Source organism: Arachis hypogaea, chromosome 10 (assembly GCF_003086295.3).
Source record: "Arachis hypogaea cultivar Tifrunner chromosome 10, arahy.Tifrunner.gnm2.J5K5, whole genome shotgun sequence".
Classification (NCBI taxonomy): domain Eukaryota; kingdom Viridiplantae; phylum Streptophyta; class Magnoliopsida; order Fabales; family Fabaceae; genus Arachis; species Arachis hypogaea.
In genome coordinates, this window is record NC_092045.1 from 114,588,906 (window position 1) to 114,614,197 (window position 25,292).

Consider the following 25,292-nt stretch of genomic DNA (forward strand, 5'->3'; position numbering starts at 1 on the left):
CTTTTGGAACATATGTCTTTAAGTTAGATCCTTTCATCAAAGAATGACTTCAGCAATCCATTTACATTGGTGCTAAGGTATTGAGGGAGGATAAATTAAAGGTGAGAGGATTCTTTTTCATTTATTTGTTGTTATCGTCAGAAGCTGATAGTCATATTTGGTTTTGTTTGAATATTTCTTTTTTTTTTGTTTTTTTCGGTATCTTTCAACTTGACAAGTTAAGAACTAATTTGTTACGGTATTGAGCTCCATTTAAGAGTTTGCCGTTTTTTGACTATTTCTATTCGACTATTCTTTCTAACTCTTTTAACCTTTTGACCCAATTTGAAGGAACTATTGGATTAAGTTTAATCTGACTATTCTTTCTAGCTATGTTAATCCCTTGACCTAATTAGAAAGATTTGAGGAATCGATAGCAGATAGAGTTTGAATGTCTCCTTAGTCCTTTTAGACTCAAACTTAAATCCTGTACAGTAGACTTTCCTTTATTAGTGTTATTATTGCATTATTCATATGTATCTCTACTATCTATCGATAATTTGAGTTGATTACGTGGTTAGCTTATTCATTCACTTAAGTACTGGGAGTTCGAATCTTACTTTGTATACAGAACAATTCATTGCCAGCAATAGACTAATTATTAACATTGATGCTGATATTAAATTATTAACTAATAAAGTGAAGACAAATACGATATACATAAATAAAATAATGAATTTTACACGAATAATCAATAATAAATTATTATTTAAAAAGTTATTCAAACATATAAATTTAATTAAATAATTAAAAAACTTTTTACAAATTAATTTATTGAAATTAAATTCTAAAATAAAAAAAGCATTAAAAGAATAATGAAAATAAAGAGAAAATACTCAATTTAGTTCTTGGAGTTATACTCGAGTCCCAATTTAGTCATTGAAATTTTAATTGCCTCAATTTAATCGATAAACTTTTCAATTGTCTCTGTGACGAAAACCACCGCAGGAACTAACGTAATTAAAATTTGAAAAATTTAGAAACTAAATTGAGGTAATTAAAATTTTAAGAACTAAATTGAAGTTCGAATGTCAAGAACCAAATTAAATATTTTTTCGAAAATAAAATTAAAAAAAAAATTATAATTTATAAAAAAACTCCAGAATAATTAACCTTTTAATGAGCACTACTTTTCTCAAGACAAAAAAGGGGAAAAAAAACTACTTTCCTCTAAACTCTAATCATATCATACAACATATATAATAGGGCCTAATTACTGTGTAGGATTGTAGGCACATTTTTCATATAGTAGCTCAAACTTGCGCTAAGAACTCCTTAATTTTCTAAAAATTAAAATTAAAGTAAAAATTATTTCTCTATTTTTATTTTTCTCTTAATTATTTGTGTTAAAATTTTCTTGTCCATAATTCACTCAGAATGAGACAGCTTACCAATAGCATAGACTAAATTGGGTCAATAATGGCGTCCATGATTCAAATCCAATTATCCAAATGAAAAAAAAAAAAGACGAACATAATTTACTTTTTTCTTCAATTTTCCTTCTTGTAAATTCAAAACGTGGATGTTCTACAAAAATCCCAAAATTTACTTAGTTTAGGCTTCTTTTGTTCTTAACAGAGCCTGAAAAATTCTGGGGCAAACAAAACCAATCTCGTTTCCTTGACTCTTCCATTGTGAATGGAGGGAGAAGGAAACGATTGCGCTTTCATGGGAGAAGATTCTCATCCAGGTGCACCTTTACACGGTAACTCATCAATTTTGAGCTCGACGTTTTTCTTAGATCATGTTGGTGAAGTGTCTCTCGTCTTCAACTCGGATGGGCTATTTTGGGAACCAATTAATTCACCAAATGCTGTGAGTTTAATCGTTTCGCTTTTGATGTATTGTTGTTTGATCCATTACACTTCATGTATGTATGTATGTGATTCTATTGTGACATGCAAAACCATAGTCAATCCCAGAGTTTTTTTTTAAGTTGACATTATTACTACATGGGAAATGTAAGGATAAGGATCATTAAGATGGACTAATTTACATTAATATAATGTTGTATAGAATGATCAATTGGGGTTAGATTACTCTGCCATAAAGATAATTACATTTATATGGCTTATGAGCATAACATTGGATTAATGTTTTGTAAAATAGATGGTTATTATTTTATCCTTAGTTTGTAGCTTTGAGATGTCTTTAAAATCCTAAATTTATGGATTTATGGATATTTGCTAACTAGTCCATTGTTCTTTGGTGGCCGGAGGTTGTCATATAAATCACTAACTAAAAATTATTTATTGACAATATATACTTGATGATTTTTGTTTGCTTTTATTTTACTATGGAGTGTTTTATTTTTTTGTTGTCATAGTCAGCCATGGTGGAAGGAGAGGTTGATGGTGATTGTGGATGTTACTCCAATGGCAACAAAAGAAAGCACAGCTTGAGAAAAGGCATCATGCAGCTTTCAGCACTGGAAATGAAGCGACCGGTAGGTCTAGCCAGAGAGAACATTGTGTGTAAGTGTGTTAAAAAGTAGTGGCTGAAAATGTTATCACGATGTGGTATTGCTAAGAGAGGGGAAAACAGGGGAAAATAATGAATCAAAAATAGATTTTGAGATGACATTATTGATCTAAAAATGATACCAATGAATGTTAAAGCACTCAAACATGATTAGGCTTTTAGATCAACAGCTTTGATGTTTACTTGAAATAAGAGGAACATAATATTATTTTTGATGAACTAAATAGTACAAAGTAGAAAGTAAAAAGTGGTTATGAGTTAATAACACATTAGGGAGAGTTGGAGCAACACCATATGTGGAAAAACATGGTAAAGTCTTGCCTTATATGATTTTGTAAAAGGACAGTGAGAAGAAAATAAAGAGATGATAACATGAATGTAAATTTAAATTATTTGTACATAGATATGGTTTAGGATATGATGCAGCGACAGAATTTTATCTAGATAGTTGACTTATTTTTTGAAAGAAAAAGAAAATCATTTTTGCTATTGTTGCTGTATTGTATATGTATTGCCGATAAGCATTTTCAGTATTTTTATCTTACGGGTCAATTCTATATCTCTCATTCCATGCCCAACCCTATAGAAATGGTTTAGGTTTACAAGTATAATCATTGTTTGTGCAATGAATAGTGAGATCAAATGCTATTGTTGTTGTTTTGTATACTTTGGTTTCATCTCACACTATTTATCTTAATGTTTAATGGATCAGGATGGTTCAATTTGCTTCGGCATTAAGTCTAGGTCTAAAGCTGCTAGTGAGATAAAACTTTCTGACATATATGCTGTTGAATTATCCCATCATGGTCCGATTCATATAACAAACCTGCCTCATGCGACTGAGCACCTACTTTTTGGAAATGACATAAAGGTTTGTTCTTGTTACTCATTATTAATTGTTTTCCTTACAAGTTTATTAGGCTCCAAGGTGTTATATCTTTCTTATGATTGTGCAGCTGTACCGGTTTATGGTCTATGGTTTTATAAGGAGCAAGAATCAGCTATCTCAGTGGATTCCCACTACATATACTTTTGGTCATAAAGATTTTCGTGTATGTGAAATGTGGGTAAACAAGCTCAATGTGTTCTTGGATCGTGATGTTGGAAGGCCAAGGAATCTTTTGGTATACTCTACTATTGGTTCAATAATTGCTATATAATTTTCAATTTCTTCTTGAATTGATTTGATTGAAATGAACATTTCCTAGAGATTGTTTTTTGATTCATTAGGTTTTTGTTAATCCAAAGAGTGGGAAACGAAATGGCTGTAAAACCTGGGAAGCTGTGGGTCCTATTTTCTCCCGTGCTAAAGTTGAAACGAAGGTAAATCATTCACATAATTAATTTTGGTTTACTACTTTGGTGGACCATGCTGATAGTTTGATGCTATATTGATAAATATTTAAGTCCATTCCATTTTATTTTTCTAAGGTCATATCCTATCTTGAAATAGGTTATACCAACTCCATCTTGAAAATGTTCTTAAAATATTTTTTTAGTTTGTGGTCAATGGCTAAAGTGTAAATTATCCAGCTTGCATGAAGTTAATGCTTCTCATATATGGAGTTTAAATATGTCATAATTTTCCATAACTTTCACATTTCTTAATTGTTGATCTTGAATATGAAATATTGTTTCAATTTTATAATAATAAATTGTTTCCATTTATTAGAGCTTCAAAAACTAATTTCTAAGCTTTCCTTTGCTTTACAAGTAGTCTTCCTTCAAGCCACTCCAAGATATGCAGCCAAGTAGCCTGAAAAAAACTTACCACTAACAGCAAAGGTTAAAATGAATACAAATTTGGTTTGTTTGTGATCTAACAGTCATAGTGTTTGAGTTTCCTAAGATAGGCTTTAATGAGGACCACTCAAATAATCTTTTCACTCTAGACTAAGAGATAAAAATTGACTATGTTAAACTGAATTTAATTAAATATTAGTTTGGTGATTATTTGGGTTATGATAGGCGTTGAGATGATAAATACATTATTTTGATTGAATTTTCTTGAGATGTTTGGTATTTTTCATGGCTATACTTAATCGTAGTACTATTAAATTTATTCATGTCATAAAATTTTTTTCTTGGGATTCTATTTGTAAATTAGAACAAACAAGTTTGCATTGTGATTTTCTAAGTTTATATTCATTATTGTTTAATATTGATGATCAGTATTCTAGTAGTCATTCTTGCTATTTTCCAACAGGTGATTGTAACAAAGAGAGCAGGACAGGCACTTGATGTGATGTCATCTATGACAAACAAGGAGCTTAACAATTATGATGGTGTTGTAGCTGTTGTAAGAACATACTTGCCTTCTTTATGTTCTTATCATAAGTAATTAAAGCAAAGTTGTTTTAAGGCTCAATATATAGAACAATATGGTAATACTGTGAAATAGGGACCAGTCTAGCTTATTAGCTTAATAAAATGAGTCATGTGAATATGGTGATGAGTTTCATGGCCTTAGTTTCTAGCCAAGACCAGCCAAAGTAGCTAATATAAACTTTTAAAGGCTCATGGAACCAACGATATTGATAAGAAAGTGGTGGAGTTCCCTCTTTTTTGTAGGTGAGAGGGAATCTTTACAAGACCTTAGCATTGTTATTTTGTAAATTATGTATTATTGAAATCAGTCTCATTAATTACTACATAAAGGAAATAAGTAGTAATGTGTAGCCTTGATGTGATTTTAGAATGATAAGTTGACTGTGAGCCAAAAGAGTAAATGGGAATTAGTGTGTTCTCGATATCCCTGTATCTTTCAGCGGGCTGTATCAATATTTTTCAAGTTCCCTTTTCTTTAATTATTGTATTCTAATTTATAAGTGGAGTGGTTTCAGGGTGGTGACGGATTTTTCAATGAAATCCTCAATGGGTTCCTTTCCCCCAGGTTTAAAGCTCCCAACCCACCAACTCCTTCAGACTTTGTTCATCCAGCAGATGATAATGGTGATTCATCAGTTCTCAAAGAAAATGAAAGCGCCCAAGAGATCCCTGAACAATGTGAAGATAAGATTCCCTTTATTTCAAGTGAAGACCAATCTACAGCAAAAGCATCATATAATAGTGAGTATCAATTTTCAATCTTTCATTCTATTTCATCCAATCAATGCTTCTACAGCTAACACATTCACTTATATGGGATGTGGTAGAAAATACAATAACTTAAATAATAAGTGTTTTATATATCAAGTTGTACTAAGATATCTTTTCCAAATCTCAACCTAAACTAAAATGGATGAAAGGAGGAAAAGAAAAGCAATATCAAAGTTATAAAGACTAAATAAGGTTATATTGAATCTTCAAAGGAGAATGTGTCATTGTTTTGAGCTTGTTTTATTTTATTTTGTTCTAGCGATCCCTTTCTCGATGTTTTGTTATCCCTAATGTAATTTTCCTTCTTTAACAATGTCCTCCTTTAACCCAACCAAAATTCGTTATTTTTTAAGTTTCAGGAGAAACGGATGATGAGTTTCATATTCTCAATCAACGCTTTAGAATTGGGCTTATTCCTGCTGGTTCAACTGATGCTATTGTTATGTGGTGAGTTTTTTTTTTTTTTTCAATTTTATTACTTTTCATTATCAATATAATCAATAGAATGATTTGATATCTTCATATCTAAAATATGTTTGAATAATATCTTTGTCAACAAATAGACAATTTATTTTCTAGGGCATAGTATCATTTTTGCTTCCAAGAGGCAAAACATATGGATGACAATTGATAAGCTATGGTTCATCCCTTAGACTTAGACAGACACTTGCTAACTTAATGATCAGTGATGATATTTAGTAGATTTATGATTGATAAATTAACCCATCATAACATAATAATTAGGATTACTGCTTCCTACAAGGTCTAGATATTTGAAATTGAGAGTTCTAACAACTCTAGTTGTTCATTTGAAAACATCAAGAAATAAAATTACAAGAAAGAATAGCAATCAAACAATAAGACATATATTGGCACTTCAAGGGGCGAATTCTTTCTCGCCATAGTACTTTGAGAGGACACAACTTTGTCGCTTTTGGTTCTTTTTTTTTTTTATGGGATAGCCTATCTCTACATGACTACATCTATCCCATTCCTATGTGCCTCCTACAAAACCACAAATAGAATATTCTCTCTTTCCTTTACCTTCTTGATAGAATTAGTTACAATCCCCCCCCCCCCCCCCCAATATATATATTCTTGCCTACAAATGGTCTTCTACGTTCTGTATTTTCACTGTTGATTTTGTTTCTGACATTATTCTCATTGTATTTCTTTTGGTGCTTAGCTCATGGTCAATTCAATAGACGATGGATGGCTTTTTCACTAACTAAATTTTGAAGAGATTGGCATGCTTCATTAGATTGTCTAACTCATTGGGTTTTATCCATATATTCATTATCTATGCATGGATGTCTCATCCTCACTCGGAAATTCTTACTATCTTAATGCAATTTTTTTATTAAAAATGGAATTAATTTGTGTTTCATTAGAAAATTTCAGAATTAAGCTTAAGAGAATATCTTTTGTAATATAAAAATTAAAAATTACTTTTAGAGATTATGCATTGAATAAGGTAATCATAAGAGATTGACATGCGGTGAATAATTTGGGATTGAATAGTAAAAAGACAATCTCATTTTCAAAGCTAAAGGACAAAAACTATATGTATATTTGCTTTTGCCAAAATTTAGACCTCAAAGGTAAGATTTAAATGTTACTTGGAAACTGAACAGATTGAAATATTATATAATATCATTTTGTGGATTAATCTAAAGTTCTAGGTAAGAACAGAAGTGCACTTGAATTCACCTCGTCTGACTTCATTTTTTGGTATGTCAAACAAAACATTACAAGATGTTGCACATTTACATATTACACATCTTATATTTGTGCACTCAATATTTGTTTCTTATCTATATAGTTTTATATTATTGTGGTTCATAATAAAAAACTAATAATTGTGTTTTGTAGTACAACTGGAACTCGAGATGCTGTAACATCTGCGTTACATATTGTCCTTGGAAAAAGAGTGCGCCTCGACATAGCTCAAATTGTACGGTGGAAAGCCACTCCGAGATCTGAGATCCAACCATATATGCGCTATACAGCCTCCTTTGCTGGGTACATATTTTTTTTATTCATGAAAATATTGTTTTCTTTAAATGTCAATATATTATAATACTTTGGCTTCAATTCAATAAAATTATGGATTCCTGCATTTTCTAGAGCAAATTGAATTTTGGACAATATCATCACTTATATGAGTCATATAAGTTGTTCTTACTCTCCTTCTTGTTTTTGTTATAGGCTATACACAGTGTTTGGTTTTGATACTTGAATTGTCTATTAATATTTATAGTTGTTAAAACAAAATCAGGTTAATACTTACCTTAGTTACTATAGGTTCATGCATTAGTCATTTTGGTGTTCAAGGTTTTAGTATGTTAAAATAGTTCATGTAACTACATAAGCAATAAAACGTGATTCAATTTAGTCCTCTGACATGAGCTAAGTTTGTCCCTCATGTGTGTTACCGACAGTGACTATTTTGACTCATCAAATACAGGGATTAAAATGACTCATGCGCATACCTACAAGAACCAAAGTGAACATTAACCCAAAATAAATTGACTAGAATCCTTTCCCCTGTGCAGTCCCTCTCTCACTTTAGCGGACTTTAACTCATTCTATTTGCACAAATGTGTTTGACTTTAACCGGTTACAGATTCAATATTTGTCACACTATGATTGTGAAAGTTGAGGAATTTAAATGAAGAGTCATTCTTACTTTGTTACATGAGAATATTTTCGAATAGCTTTGTAGTAGTTCTTTGGACTTTGGATTCACTACTTATGCCTTACCAACAGAATATTTTCAAATATTTTCAAATATTTTCACTGCTTTGGATAACCCGTTTTATAATTCCATCTATGATTTTATCATTAGTAACTACCAAAAGTTAGTCTATGTTCATATTTATTCTTTCTATTACCACATTTAGGCCAAGAGTAGTTGGAAGATTTCTTCATGCTTGCTATAGCTTATAGGCTTCGAGATATGCATCATAGTGTCATTTAGCATACACTATTTGGATCTTTACTTGTTGTGAATGCTTAATTTTGTGTGAGACTTAAAAATTTTGGTTAATACTTTATTCTAAATAGTAACATTCTCAGGTATGGATTTTATGGTGATGTCATCACAGAGAGTGAGAATTATCGATGGATGGGTCCTAAGCGTTATGATTATGCCGGAACAATGGTATTTTTAAAGCATAGGTATTCTTAAATTACCCCTACTTCAACTATCATATTTTGAATGCTAGACTTATTGGTCAGAGATATACCAAGTTGGAAAATATAATCATATGAGCACTATTTCATAATAAAAAAAATTGTACAAGGGTTTACAATATATCCACACTGGCCATTTCTTACCTAAAAATCAGTAATTGTAGCCTAATGATTTTAAACCGTATGCCATATATGAAAGTTATTGATATGTCTATCCCTCAAACATAAAAAAAAAAAGGAATTAATTGTACAGAACTAATTTTCAATTCATCAGTTCCAATAAAATCTATAATATTGAAACTTTTCTAGTCTTAGCCCACTCTTAAAGATTTTGTTTACATATGTATACTTTTTGTTTTCCCACTAAAAGTTTATAACCTTGGTAAACTTTCAAACATTTCTTTCTTTCTAGTTATACGTGGGAGAACTTTGTATAGTCACCATTCCAATTACTATTTACTAATATATGCTCGATAACAAATATTGGAGAAACATTATCAAATGGGCTAACAACTCAAGATATGCATCATTCGGCTTTGTTCAAAAGTGATCAATACAATTTCTTGGTAGTCTAGTTGTCTACAGCATCTTTATATACATTTCTTTCTTGGAAATGCTTATTGGTGGCTTGATATCCTATTTGTAGTATGTTTCACATATTTTATAAATAAGTGTCAAATTTAAATATATTGCTACCTTGCATAAAACTTCTAATACTTATAAGTATCTAGATGGTTATTCAATTTAACTTGTTTGTTCTACTTAAATACCTTGCATTACAAGTTGATGGAAGTATCTCTTTGTTTTTATTAGCATTAATTGCATTGTTTATTATTTCTTAACCCTATAATTGTTTCCTTTTCTTTTCTATTGAATGAATCGCCATTTAGGTCATATGAAGCCGAAATAGCATATCTAGATGTTGGATCAGATGAACCTAATTTAACTTCCAAAAGGAGGCATGAAGACAACATGTCAGAATTGAACACACGAAAGTCAGAAAGACGTGTTTGTTGTGTTGATTGCAAAATTTGCAATGAAAATTCAGATCCTACATCTACTGGAATTTCCAGCCTAACACCTCATTTGTATTCCGAAGGAGGAAAATGGAAGAAATCTAAAGGACGTTTTCTTAGCGTAGGAGCTGCTTTAATCTCTTGCAGAAATGATAAAGCACCTGATGGGTTGGTGGTTGATGCACACCTTTCAGATGGTTTCCTTCATCTTATATTGATTAGAGAGTGCCCGCATGCTTCTTATTTACGGTACATGCCGCTGATCTTTCTTTCATACACTATAATTTTCTTAACGAATATAACTCAAATTTGTTTATCATATATGGAATATTGCATGCATTGGAACGTGAACTACTATCCTACGAGATATGGTAAATTAATTTTGATTTCCTTTTGTTTAATTTGATCTAAATCTTACATCACAACACACATACAATTCAATATTGATTGATTGATTCCATTTTATTGTGCTGTAATCGTTTGTACAAAGCCTACAATTGCCTTGCTCGCTATGGTCGTGTTTATTCTTCTATAAATATCACCTTTGATGATCTAAATCTCGACGTATCTCTCTACCACAAACATCTCACCCATGTTCAATCTTTACTCTTTTCCTTATCCCAAATGGATATTTTATACCTAATCTCTGCTTGAATTATGTCCATCATTCAATGCTTTGAAATGGACTCCCAGAGCCTAGTTGGAAAAGAATTCACTCTCTTCCTTAGGTTTGAACTTCCAATCAGTAAATTACATCTCCCTAGTTGATAGATAATCTATATCTTATATGATATTATAAGGAATTATTAGAATAATATATAATTATAATAATCTTTTATTTATAAAACTTGAAAATAGCCTTGTTTGTGTCACGAGCAACCATCCTCAGAATAAATAGGTTAATGATTTATTGCACAACCATGTTAGGAGTCTTTTGTAGACTCCAACTCATTATAAGTGTCACGTAAGGTCTAGTTGCCAATGGCTCACTAAGAAGGCCATGTGAAAAGTTGGCAATGCAAATAATAGTATCCTTTTGATCATTAGGGAGTAATTAGCTAGTTAAGTATTAGTGATCAGTATAAGTATTTGTATCAACTTTGCAGAATGAGTAAGATTTCTCTATTTGCACTAAATAATGCAGGCACCTAATTCAACTAACAAAAAGTGGTGGAAGCCCATTAAATTTTCAATTTGTTGAGCATCATAAGGTTGGTTTTTCTCCAATCCCCATCCATCATTTTATCATTTGAATAAGTTAATAAAATTATTTATCATGCATTTTGCAGACCCCAACATTTACTTTTACTTCTATGGGGAAGGAGAGTGTATGGAATCTAGATGGTGAGATATTTGAAGCTCATCAACTTTCAGCTCAAGTGTTCCGTGGCCTTGTGTGCTTATTTGCATCTGGTCCTCAAGTTTAAGTCCATGAATGTTTTGTTTATATTTATTTCCTTTTCCTTTTTTTTTGTTACAAGGAAAATCATGAGTAAGCTATTCAATTCAACATAGGTTGTTCCATCCAAAACAATGTTTCCTCATGTAATATAATTATATAAATGTAGCAATGCCTAATCGCCAGTTTTTGAAGCATGTTATTACATAGCAAGCAGAGAAAATTTGTAGCATATGAAGCTTTTTTTTTTTTTGTGCCAAGTTCAAGATTTTTTATTTGTATTATTAGTGTTCCATATAATCTAGAGATAAGGTCTAGGTATCCTTTATAACTTATAGGAAAGTTATCAGGTGTACCTGGGAATACCGGTCAGTTGTTTTAACCGTTGATTTTAATTAATATATATTATATATATTTTTTATAATTCAGATCAACGGTTAAAACAACTAAAACATCTTTATTTCCGGTATACCTGAAACTTTTCCTAACTTATAAGCCTTAGCTTGAGCAACCTGAAATGGCAAGTGTGTGCATAAGAAACAGTCTTTTAAAAACTTTCTGTAACATAGAATCTTGAAATAGAGATTCACTAGTGTTAACAACAAATAAATGGGAAATCCCATGAATTCTTTAAGTCATTTCTAGGTTTTTCTACCAATGTTATTTTTTTCGAAACTTAGTACTAAAATGTCACTTTTTGAAACTAATGATTCAAATATTACCTTTTCTATATTACTTATTATAAACAACTATAATTAAAAATAAAATAGTAAATTAGTTGTCACTATGGCAAATAGATAATTAGTTTAAAATACTACAATTTTGAAAATAAATTTATAAAAAGTGACACATTAGTAAAAAAAAAAGAATCGTTATTTCTTTTGAAAAAGATTTTTCCTTTTCAATAATAAAACCGGATGAAGCATTTCTTTCAACCCTTTCTTTTATATATATGCTATGTACGTCTCAAATTTGATGATGATGATGATGATGATGATTATTATTATTATTATTATTATTATTATTATTATTATTATTATTATCATTATGTCTTTTAGGTTCTTTTTCTCCATTGTTTCCATTTTCTGTCACTTGATCTTCCTTTTGCAACATCCTGTTTATCCATTTTTCTTTTTAAGGCTATCACATGTATTTTTAGAACTTCTACATTTACTTAAGTTACTATATTTTGTTAAAAGGTATAAACTTTTAGGTGTAATAAAGGAATGTACATATAAGGTCGTTAAAAATTTATAGCTTTATAATTGAATCCAAATTTCTTTAAAAAAAGATAAATTCTAATATTAATTCTACTCTTTCTTTTTAAAGGATTTATAGTAAAAGTGTAAAACCATACTTACAAAAGGAAATCACAATAGGTATCTATTTGTTAAACTGAATTGAATTTTTTCGATTATTTTTTTTTTAAATTTTGAATTTTGATAAGAATTTTGTTTCTTAAGTAATAGTTATGTGGTAATATATATATATGTAAGCATTTAATTAAAAAAAGATTAATATTATAACAAAAATAAAAGTTAAGGAAGACAAAAAAAATAAACTTGGTTTTTTATGTCATAAATATTATGAGTTATAGAACCCGAGACTCCACCATTTCGGCGACGACACTCGCGATTGGCTATGAAGGCGCGAGGCTCGAGGCTGGAGCTCCCTTGCATGACAGTGAGAATTCCGGTGCCGGCGGTCGCGTTGGAGGAACTTAAGGTTTTCTTTTAGGGAGATGCTTCTCCTTCTGTTGGCAACCGGCATCGGATGAGAGATTGTTGAAGACTCAATCCAACCTGTTTCATCCATTTTTATCTGAGAAGTACTCCATACGACTAAAAAGGTCCAACCCGTGAAGCTGTTGTGCAAGTTAACAGCTGGGCTCAGCTAACCATTCTCATGAGCGCAACACCTGTTAAAAAGAGATACAACCAGAAAGAATATCTATAAATCTGTATGAAACTTGATCTGTACACTAGATGGCCCAATCTTTTTTCTTCGAATTTTATACTGCAGTGACCCTACGCCATAATTCCTATAAACACATCTGTTAGACACGTGGTTCCCGCCGAATTTTACACTCCACTGCATCCCTTGTTCGTCCGATACAGAACAAATCCAACTGCTTACAATCCTCCACGATCTCACATATCAGCCTTTGATTAACCAGGTTCTACATGGCTGGCGTTCCTCCACGATGACCACTTTTCCACCATAAGATCCTGAATCATCCAACGGCTAATATTTTTGCATAGAACCTAAGAACATGGCAGCGAAGCAAACAACAGCAACAAGTAACAACAATTCAAGGGACAGAGTGGCTGTTGAGTTGGCTAAACAGTTTGGAGAAAAAATAAAGGAATGGATCAAAGTGGTGGAATTGCGACTGGGCCGCGCGATGTCCTTGGAGTTAGGAACGGTTCCGACATTGGGGTTAGTATCGTATCCTCTTTTGTCTTAACAAAAATTAAAAAAAAAAATCAGCTTCTGTGTTATCCATTTACGCAAATGATATGGATGATTTTGTTTTCAAAATTTTAATTTGCCAACTTTTTTGTTTTTTGTTCATAAGATTCTGGACGATCACAATGTTGTTCTCATTTTGATTTGTTTAATTTTGTATTTACTTATTCTGCATCAGTATGTGTGTATGAATGGTTTTTCCCCTAAAGTTCCGGTATCTGTTCTTGGAATTTTTTAAATAAATAAAAGAAGAATTTCGTTAAGACAAAGAATAATACAAGATGGAGGATAAGAGTTTTTCTTTACAAGTGCAAAAAACGACCACAAGATTAATCGGTTTAGCATAGTTTTTCATTCTCTCAACAAGCCTATAAAGATGATGAAAGATCACAAGTTTTACACCAAATAGATACAGCACGTCTAATCCTATCACATAACATTTGTTTTTATGAAACATCCATGCTCCGTTTACACACAAAACTCAGCCACCAAATTCGTCACCGCTCACTCGTATAAAATATATGCTAGAATATAAAATACATATTAAAAATGTGTAAAACAACACATGTATTTGTATACAAATACATAGTGGCTGATTTGATAGCTGATTCTTGGTGGGCATGTAGCATTTTTGTTTATGGAAATTTCTCATTGAAGAAGTGCTCAATGTGCTCCAACCAAGTACTCCAAGTAGTGGTGTATACTGCACAGTGGCACAATGTTGTTGCCTCTTTCCTCCTTCCAAAACCAACAAACATAGTCAATAGGGAACAGATCTATAGTTATAGAGATGAGCGATGAAATCAAGTGAGCAAGATCTTGCGTTAGAATCCAGTTGACCAGGATGATATGTTCTTGCAATTGAAATGGGAGATGAAAGTTGTAGTCTGTATAGTTATAGAGATATAGAGATCATATGAGTGCTCTTTATTTATTCATTTTCCCTTCCAATTGAAGGGAATTCTAATTTCTATTTGCTGCTAAATACTTTCTTCTTTTGTTGGATTTGTCAGTGGAAAATGTCTTGGAAAACTCTTTTAGTTTAGTTGATCCAATGAAATTTACTTAGGATCCGTTTGTAAAACTTCAAAAGTTACTTTTTTTTTTAGCTTTTTACTCATGAAAAGTAGTAGTATTAATGTTTGGTGCAATTTTCAAAACTAAATTGTAGTTTTTTAAGAAGCTAGGTGTCATGGCTTTGGACACACTCTAACGCTACCATGTACCGTGTCGGCACTCGGACTTACTCAACCTCTTGAGTTAAGATCAAGTCAGCCTAATCCTCAGTATTTAGCAAAAAGGCTAAGAACACAGGAAAAAAGAAGTTTCGGTGGAAAGAACACTTTATTACTCTAAGTTTGTTACAAATGACTCACACACTCAAACTTTAACTCTCACCTCCTATTTATAGCCATCGACCTCCTCAATGGATGGTTAAGATTAAATCTAATCAAAGGTACAGATTAATCATCCAAAACCTTCATTACAAATATCTATCCTACCACAACTTTCTAAATACTTTTAGATTATTCCATACTACTGTTCATACTTCTATATACATCCAGACTCTTCTAGATTACTCTATGATCTTCCAGAGTCTTCCAGAACCTTCTAGGACATTCTAGAACGTTTCGGAACTATCTAGAGCATTCTCAAACACTCCAGAAAACTATACAAATATCGTTAAATCTAACCTTTTAAAATTTATCGTGACGGAAGAAGTTATTTAAGTGTTGATAAAGAAGTTAAAAAAAATGATTTCTCTCATAATAAAAAGATTTTCATCACATTTCTTTTAAAATAAACACTTTTAGAACTAAAAAATCAAACACAAAATAACTTATTTATAAGCTACTTTTAATATAAGCATTTATTATTTAAGCTATTTTTCAAAAGGTTATCCAAACTGGGAATGATTGATTATGTGTTCAATCAAGATTTTAAAGACATCAAGATTATGATAAAGGAGAACTTGTTTAATCTTAATAGTGTTCGCCTTTGGCCATGTCACATTTTAATTTTTGACCTTAAATTTGGTACTGACATGCTTAATGTTTTCTAATATGATCCAATTCTAACGTGTAATTGATATACCTTACTTGCAGTGTAAACCCTTAAAGAATTTGAATGGTAAAATCTGTCAGATGTGTGGCGATACTGTTGGATTAACAGCCACCGGTGATGTTTTTGTTGCTTGCCAAGAATGTTCCTTCCCACTTTGTCACCGTTGCTATGAATGTGAGTGCGAGAATGGGAACCAATCTTGCCCCCAGTGCAAGACCAGATACAATAGTCACAAAGGTGCTAGCTTGTGCATAATACATTATTTTATTGTTACACCTTTGGGTCCTGAAATGAATTTTAACACACATGAATCTGGTTTTCAGATAGTTCCCATTTGGAGGGAGATGAGGATGATGATGAAGATGATGATGATGTTGATGATATAGAGAATGAGGTAAATTATGGAGAAGGAAACATTAACAAAGCAGGGATGCAATGGGAAGAAGATGCTGACCTCTCTTCTTCGTCGGGACATGATTCTCGGATGCCAAACTCAAATCTCCATATCACAAATGGGCAGCCGGTAATGTAATAAACTTGTTTTTGATATTTTCAACTTGAGTATGCTAGTAAGTTTATATTTGATAAAAAAAATTGAAGTATGAAAAAGAAAAAGAAAAATTCATGCTATTTTTGATATTCTCAACTTGAGTATGCTTGTAACTCAAACTCTGAGACTCATAAACTTTCAAGATCTTCCACCACGTTTTCTCTCATTTTGTTCTTGTGCTTTACATTCTCTCTTAATAGTTTATTTATGAAGCCTTGTGAGTTTGGTAAGGTTGCTTCTTACATATATTTGTTCTGCTGCCTTTAATTTTGTGCTTGATGTGGAAGTCAATATTTAAAGAATGCTCAGTGAAATAAGTCATTGTATGTGTAAGGAAATAATATAAATCAAGTCTTTATTGTTATTCATTTAGATATGAACTCTATTTATGTTTTCATATATATATAATTCAATGGCACTTGTGCTTTCCTTTTCTTGGTTAACATTGTGTTAGATAGGCGTTAGAGATCAGCGAGCCACATTTTAGAATATGTTCGCCACCTTTACTTTTTCTCTGCAATGTTTATTGATCATGATCATGAACTACGCTGATAGAAACAACAAATAGTTTGAAAACAACCCTCTGCAAGTATTTGATGCTTTTGCGTTGATTTACTAAAATGAACAAACAACAAATTAATCTCTTTTGTATCGTCAGCTATCTAGTGAAAAACCGTGTGCTACTCCTGATACAAAATCTGTTCAAGCTACATCTGGTCCTTTGGGTCCATCCAAGGCTCACTCACTTTCCTACACCGATTCAAAACAGCCAGGTATCAAAAGTTAACCTGATGTGATGGGTAGTATGCCAAACTTTATTATTATTTGTGATATTCAATTGAACATTTCTATCATTGCAGTTCAAGTTACTATAGTCAACCCACTATAGGACAAAAAGATCTTATATTCAGGTCCCTTAATTTTGAAATAGAAGATAAAATCTTGTTTTTGCTGAAGCTACTAAATACCTAATGTAATTCCTACACCTATATATTATATATACATCCACACTAAAACTAATTAAAGTATGGAATATTCTTCTTTGGTGTCCAAGTTCAAGAAAAATTAATTGTGATTTTTGATGCAAGAATTGAGGCGTTATTACCTTTAGTGTTTTGTACATTCTTCTTTTTATATATGTTAATAGTTTACTAGATTCAGATAGAAGTTTTAGAAGCTTTGGTTTGAAAAATTTTGGAAATTGATATTAGTTACATGTCATGCTTGGGAGGAGTAGGTTATGAATGGGTATTAGGAAAGGTGGGATTTGAGAGGCAATATTAAGAACTACTATACAAGTTTTCAACTTTTGGGTGTTGATGGAATTATGGCATTGTCCTTATTCTTTCGACTTTGTAGAGAATTAGGACTCGTTGCTATCATTATTCAAGAATTCCAGTGTGGTGAGCATTTTCTAAACCAATTATATCATACTCCTACTGAAGTGTTGGCCAACACAATCTTTTCCCAATTTACCAATACATGTTTTATGGAAGATAGTCCAATAACGGTTGAACTTTAGATCATCCTTTGATTAAGCGGATTTCTCTAATCTCTAGGCTTTACATTTGAACTCATCTGGTGTTTTTCTCACTGTCAAAGGTCAAAAGTTTCAACAGGCATAATCACTGTCAGATTCCTTCTGTCAATTCTCACTTTTATTAAGGTGCTCTCTTTTTCTTCATAAAAAAGTTTCATCAAATTGAAATGTTAATCTGCTAGGTGTCCTAATATTAATACTATTGCTGTAATTAATATCGAATTAGAAAAGGGACTGTTATGACGTTGTGCATGAGATAATACCTCGCAACCAAATCTTTCATTTTGTTAGTAATACAAAATTACAGATTATTAAATGTCTTTCCTTCTTTATCTGATATTAAGGTTCCTAACTTGCAGTTCATAGTTTAATTAACAAGTATTGGTGGTAGGAAACCAAATCTTTGTGGCAGTATGCTATATACATCACTATTTGGTGTTGGTGGTAGCATTATATACTTAAGAGTAATTCCTCTCTTAGATATGTTGAGGAGTTGAAAAATTCTGTCACGTTGAGAATTTTTTTACCCTTTTGTTCTTGTAAAGGGGAATCCTGTCATATTATTCATGTAATCCTTTTCGCTGCCAGAGTTCATTGAATAAATGCATTCTTGCTGTTGTGTTGTTTCCATATATATAGAAATAATTTAGTCATCTTGATTTTTCCCCCTTTTTCACATGATCCAGGTCTTGAGAGTGATGAAGAGGTCAGAAGAGTGCCAGAGATCGGAGGTGAATCTGCTGGACCTTCAGCTTCCCGTCCAGGCGCCGGTCCAACTGGTGGGAAAGAACGTGGTCAGGGGACTGGGGATGGTCAACGGAAGAGAGGCAGAAGCCCGGCAGACAAAGAAAACAAACGGCTAAAGAGGTAATGTTTGTGTAAGGTTGGTGATATGGGGAAACAATAACTGATTTTTCTAACAAGAAAAGAATACCAATCTTTCATCTATTCATGGTTACTTTCTTTTGCTTTTCCTGGTTTTTTGTTGCATTTCTAATTGTTTCTTTCGTTGGTGGGGTATGAAAATGGAAATAGGCTACTGAGGAACAGAGTGTCAGCTCAACAAGCAAGGGAGAGGAAAAAGGCATATTTGATCGATTTGGAAACCAGAGTCAAAGACTTGGAGAAGAAGAACTCAGAGCTCAAAGAGAGGCTTTCCACTCTGCAGAATGAGAACCAAATGCTAAGACAAGTATGTCAGTACTGCATTTTTATTATACCATGTCATTGTCACAATGACATTATAGTTGTTCTATATATTCTCATCACCATTGTGATATTCATTTGTTTATGGAGGCGTAGACATAGAAACAATTTTGTTTTTCTTTTTCTTTTTCTGTATCAGAGACAAAATTCTTGTATTTTCTGTACTTCCTAATAGTGGAGACAGAAAATATCTCTATCTCTTTCTTTCCATCTCTTTCTTTTTTCCAGTTTTTTGTTTCTTTTTGTTCATCTTAGAGACAAAATGCAAACGCAACTTTGCATTCTGTCTAAAGCATTAAACACAGTCATGATTTATGCATTCTTTTATAGCTTCATCTGCCGACGAAATAAAAGCTGCAAAACAATTTAAGGCATCCTCATAGCTTCTCTTTATCTATTGTTTCTGTGGATATATATTTTAGTGAAAGAATATAAAGGATATTTGCGTGATCTCTTCGATAGTTTACAATCTTTAGGATCAGTTTGGATAGGAATTTATGTAGATGAAATGAGATCGAACTTTTAGCAAATTGCCATACATTATGACTCTCTAAGCATCAGGCTAAGAGGCCTGTTGTCTTTCCCATATTATGTCAAAGTAAATTGCTCATCTTTATGTGTTTGGTTCTTATTTATTTGATCCTATATGTTTGCAAACTTTACATGTTATGTTTCACTCCTCTGTGGCTGCTGATGAATTTGGTTTTCTACAAAAATATATAGCTTTGGTTTTGTAAGTTGTAACTTTGTGTGATTGCTTTTTGCAGATATTAAAGAATACAACAGCTAGCAGGAGAGGGAGCAACAGTGGTACAAATGCTGAATAAACTTGATAGCAAATACAGCAGAGAGAGATAAACAAGAGAAGTTAATTCTAATGATTCTTTGTAAGGCACACTGAAGTACCAAAATGACCAACTGAATGTTTTGATTTGTTTAACAAGTTTACTCAAAAGGGACATTTCTGTTAGGAACATGAGTTTCTATTCTTTAGCCTTAACCCTGTCCTTAACCTCACGCATATAGTAATGAATTAATGATTATATGTTCATTGTATTTAGCAAAGCATTAAAGTTCTAAATAGAAAAAAAAAATATTGCTTCAATAATAACAATTTCTTACCTTATTCATCTTCTAATCAGCAGTTATTTTCACTATTGCTATTTTTCCGGAGATTATGCTATCAATCGATGAACTGTAATCTCAGCGAAATATAATGACGGTGACTGTTTAGAAGTAGAGAATTTATGCGCCACTTGCTGCATTGATGGTCTTGACTTTGGATTAGAACGCAAGCATGTCAATGCCAGTGTTACTACACGAACTATAGCTTGAGTTTCTTTTTGACTTAATAGTAAACAGATGCGTGGATCCAAGAGATCTTTTACCATTATGTTTTTGTTAGAAGAGTCATCTAACAAAGACGAGATTAGCTCTCTTGGGTGCCTTTCCATTAAAGTTTCCAATGCCACCACTCCAAAACTGACATTAAGTCAAAGAGAGAACATTGGAAACTTTAATGGGAAGGCATCCAAGAGAGCTAATCTCGTCTTTGTTAGATAACTCTTCTAACAAAAACATAATGGTAAAAGATCTCTTGGATCCACGCATCCGTTTACCATTAAGTCAAAAAGAAACTCAAGCTATAGTTCGTGTAGTAACACTGGCATTGACATGCTTGCGTTCTAATCCAAAGTCAAGACCATCAATGCAGTAAGTGGCGCACAAACTCTCTACTTCTAAACAGTCACCGACATTACCTTTCGCTGAGATTACAGTTCATCAATTGATAGCATAATCTCCGAAAAAATAGCAATAGTGAAAATAACTGCTGATTAGAAAATAAATAAGGTAAGAAATTATTATTATTGAAGCAATCTTTTTTTTTTCTATTTAGAATTTTAATGCCTTGCTAAATACAATGAACATATAATCATTAATTCATTACTATATACGTGAGGTTAAGGACAGGGATTGATACTCTGACATGATCGGTAATTTTGGTACTTCAATTGATTTGTTGGAGGATAAAAAGCCTTCACAAGCTGGCAAGTTCCCAATCGAATATGAATCTAATAAAAAATATATTTTTCTTTATCATTTTATGTTATTGTAAGTTATAACCTTTAATTCTATACCAAAAAATTATTATATCCAATTTTCGGTTACAGTGACTTTTAATAACTAACTGATTTCTATATTGTTCAACTGTAATGATGCTAAATCATCTTCAAATTTAATACTTTTCATGTTGTTCTAGGGCATTTCTTCTCTATTATGAAAGAACGAGATTAATTTATTTTGGTGTAGTTACTACTAGTTAGGATGCCTTCCAAAACCAAGAAAATGAATTGTATTCCAACTTTTAGTAACTTTTTTAAATAAAAACATTGATTTTTTTATCTTGCGGATATTTAAAAAAAAAAGATATATATTTTAATTTTATTAATTTAAATATTAAAAAAATAAAAAGTTAGAATTTTCGATTATTACTCTTACTAAATATTAGTGTATGTAGCCTGGTTAATGGTTGGACCTAAAGAGGGAACTGGATTTAACCGATTGAGTACAAATAAATTCAAACGGAACTAATGAATCAAATTACAAGAAAAAAAAAAGCGTTCACAATTGTTAAATAAAAAAAATGCATTCACAATGTCGCTTTTAAATTTTGGTGTTGGCTTTCAACAGTGTTTTCAAATAATATAGAGACTTGATGTATTTTTTTTACCTGAAATGGTGATAGGCCTGAACGTGATGTCCAAACTCCATCTGAGGCAGTGGCCGATTTGTTTTGGTGCTGAGGTTCTATCGTCCGAGTTTCTCGTGAGGAGGTGGGGGTGGTACTTACAAGAGACTCCGATGTTTAAGTCAATAATGACTTTAAGCAAGTTTTTATTAGATTAGGATTTGAATATACCTGAGGGTTATCACTGTATTTATAGTAGAGTAGATAACCACCTTTTGGAGTAGTTCTATTTTTGTTGGTGGATAATCGTTCCTTTTATTTTGGAAGTTTGTTGAAATCTATCTTATAGATGAGATAGAGATAATAGAAAATATTTAAGAAGGTAGTTACTTATTTGAATAAGCATGTTTGGACCTCCTTGTCGTACTCGACCTCTTATGAGGTCAGGCAAGTAGAAAAGGCCACCCATTTTTGGGTGGGTCTTTATCGGTTCTGGCTTTATGTTTTTTTGTTAGAGTATAAACAGTACCCCTACTTGAGCCTGAGCTTTTATAAGGTCAGACTCGAGTATTTGCGGCTTCAGTTTCCTTCATTGGGTACACCGCCTTCAAGAGGTCGGGTACTCAATGTGTTTCAAAATTTTTGAAACGTTGCGCTGCTTGATGACGCGATGTACATTACGCAGTAGTTTCGTTGGGATCCATGCGTCATATTAAAATGGTGTGTGAAATCTCTCTTTTGCCCCTTGTGTCTTATAAAAGCTTCACCTTTTTCCCCTTCTTTCTTTTTTCTATTTTTGAAACGTTTGCTTTCTCTCCTCCTTTCACTTTCTTTGTTCTTCCTTCGTGTAACTGTTCCCTAGTTCAAGATTTTGTTATCTTGAGGCTTTAGAGGATTTTTATTCATTCTTTGGAGAGGATTGTTCGTGTATTGTTGTTTGAATTGTCCTTGTTTTCGCGCTCTTTTAAGATTGGTTCTTAATTCCATCTTTTCATGTTTTCTGCTTTATTTCAAGATTTTGGATAGTATGTTAGTTTCGAATGAATAGTAGTTTTGAAATGTTGCTGTGGTAAAGGAATTGTTTTTCTTTCTTTGAATATTTGTCGTCGCTGTGAACTTTGATGTAGTTTTCTATTGTTTTGTCCTTAAATGGTGCCACTTTATATATTTGAAGGTGGTACCACTTCTGTATTTGGCAATGTATTGAGAAATTGTAAAATTTGTACTTTTTATGTTGTTGACAACAACCCGACTTCCTTTAATTGGTACTCGACTTGCTTTTGTGACGATTTCTTTGTTTGCTGCATTGTATGTATAGCTTTTATGTCTCGATTTGTAATTCACAACATGTCAACCAAAGTTTCATCTGACCTAACCTAAGTAGATAATATAACTGTCCTTACTCCCATCATTGTAATTGATAGAGAGTATGTTGAACAATTTCGTAGACATGATAGCCTGTGTGTAAATCGGGAGGATAAGAGAAATTATGAGATAATTGTTGTTGATTCCAAGGGTATGTTTTCTCCGACTTGATAGGTTGGAACGCCACTTCTTCTATGCCTATGATTGCTTTTTTACTAAGCTAGATATCTGCTTTCCTTTTTTCGATTTCGAGATTGATGTCCTCTGAACTTGTAATGTCGCTTCTACCCAATTGCACCCTAATTCTTGGAATTTTTTGAAAATATACCAGCTGTTGTGTTGGGAGTTTGATGTCCGACTTTCTCTAAAGGTCTTCTTTTGTCTCTTTGTTCTTACTAAGCCTTTCCGTTTTAATTCCAAAAATAAGGTTGGATCTCTTTTCGGGTTGTCCAGGAGAGAAAGATTTTTGCTATTTTTGACGAGTCTTTCAATGATTTTAAGAATTATTTTTTCAAAATCTGAGCTGTTGAAAATATCGACCTTTCTTTTTTTATGAGAACGATGAACCCCGTTTTCCTTTATACTGGGAAGAGAAACCGGTGATAGTTAAGCACAATTTGGATGATTTAGACGAGTTCGAAAAAAAGCATAGTTGGCCTGTTCCAAGAGTGTTGAGGTCGTGCTCCCTATTTGGATACCAAAAATTTTAGGGAACCCCAACCAACTCCAATCCAAGCAAGAAAGCCTTCTTTCTATTTTCTTCTGAGGTGTCATTAATCCTACATTTGATGCCTAACTTTGATTTTGATTTCTTGATGTTATGCAGAAAAGATGGCTCTTAAATCGGCTGCAACAAAAAATCTACATACCGCGAAGAAAAGTGCTGTTGCTCGCGATCTTCAACTGCAAGAGGTCGGTGGGGTGGCCTCACCTTCCAAGTCGGACTCGGGCGCCTCTGCTTCCGTGAAGATTACACCCGACCCAGGTCCTCGGCTAATTTCCTCCACCTTAGACAAACTAGTACCTCCTTCCTCTAAGCAAGTAAACCATCTGCCCCTTTCAAATCTTGAGCCGGCCTCCAAGAAACGCAAGACGTCGAGTTCAGCCATTTATGAACAGGGTTTTGATGCTTTAGTCTGGAGTAAGAAGTATATCGTTCTTCGTAGTATTATAAGTATGGATGATGTAACTATAGAATCTCACCTCTAGGCTATGGTCCGAGGAAAGGTTTAGACGGCTAGGCTCTGCGCGGCCTTGTTGAAAAAAACCTCCTTAGGCACCATCCAGAGCACTTTGGCCAATTTACAAGTAATTATCCAATTAAAATGTACCACGTCATAGAGGATAATTTACATGTTGTTTTAGGAGGTTATTGAATAGAATTCACTTTTATATATATGCGCTACTAATTAATAACTCTATTTAAAATTAAAATAATAAAGAAGAGAGAGTAAGTGTGAGCAAATAGGAAGTATAAGGGAAAAAGACAATAAACACAATTTTATATAACATTTATAATTTATTTAAAATAAAATATTTTTAAAATTTGTAATTTTTGTGTGTAATCTATAATTATAATTGGACATATACATTGACTTAGGTATTACTTCATCTCTTGGTATTATTATTCATTAATAAAGCCAACCCTTAAATTTTGTGTTATGCTATTGGATAAGTCATAAGTTATATAGGTTGATTATGAAAGGTACTAACAATAATTGCACCCAACAATTATAATGGACTTAAAAAATAATCAAAACTAAGATTTTTGGGCGTGGCCTAGTGACATTAATATTTCTTCACCCTACAAGCAAACACAGTATAGTGGTGGACTCACAATAATGCCTCTAATGTTGTTTTTCTCTTTGGATTAATTAGAATTGAAGCTGTTAATGTAAGCATCTATGATAAGAGAAAATGACACATAGCAATTAGGAACAAGCCATGTGTAAAAGCTATGCTTTTTCTTTTTGCTAGTTAGATGATGACAAAAACAAAAATCTTTGTTGGCGTTGTTATAAAGAAGCAAAGAAAAAGATTAATATGTAAATGTGTCATATGCAACAAAAAAGGGAGGCCTTTGGGCGGAGAAAGTAAGAGAGGAAAATTAATTAATTAATTTTTAATTTTTATTTTGAGCAAAAAAAATATACATATAAAGGGAGAAGAAAAGAATATAT

At 32.4% G+C, this 25,292-nt stretch overlaps 2 protein-coding genes across 3 annotated transcripts; both read left to right on the plus strand.

The window, feature by feature from the left end:
* The first annotated feature begins 1,267 nt into the window (after positions 1-1,267).
* LOC112716892 (ceramide kinase) lies at positions 1,268-11,461 on the plus strand. 2 transcript variants are annotated; one of them, XM_025768926.3, is made up of 13 exons: positions 1,268-1,854; positions 2,366-2,485; positions 3,233-3,391; positions 3,477-3,644; positions 3,751-3,843; positions 4,727-4,819; positions 5,364-5,589; positions 5,973-6,066; positions 7,492-7,641; positions 8,698-8,799; positions 9,705-10,079; positions 10,975-11,041; positions 11,120-11,461. In XM_025768926.3, the coding sequence occupies exons 1-13, from the start codon at positions 1,678-1,680 to the stop codon at positions 11,255-11,257; spliced, it is 1,962 nt and encodes a 653-aa protein (XP_025624711.1). In that variant the 5' UTR covers positions 1,268-1,677; the 3' UTR covers positions 11,258-11,461. The 2 variants fall into 2 exon arrangements, with proteins under 2 accessions (XP_025624711.1, XP_025624712.1); XM_025768927.3 differs by having other exon boundaries at positions 5,979-6,066.
* A 748-nt stretch (positions 11,462-12,209) lies between these two features.
* Positions 12,210-20,109, plus strand: LOC112716895 (cellulose synthase A catalytic subunit 1 [UDP-forming]). Its single transcript, XM_025768933.3, has 7 exons — positions 12,210-13,668; positions 15,804-15,999; positions 16,086-16,285; positions 16,971-17,085; positions 18,539-18,719; positions 18,888-19,044; positions 19,826-20,109. The coding sequence occupies exons 1-7, from the start codon at positions 13,597-13,599 to the stop codon at positions 19,883-19,885; spliced, it is 981 nt and encodes a 326-aa protein (XP_025624718.1). The 5' UTR covers positions 12,210-13,596; the 3' UTR covers positions 19,886-20,109.
* The last annotated feature ends 5,183 nt before the right edge of the window (positions 20,110-25,292 follow it).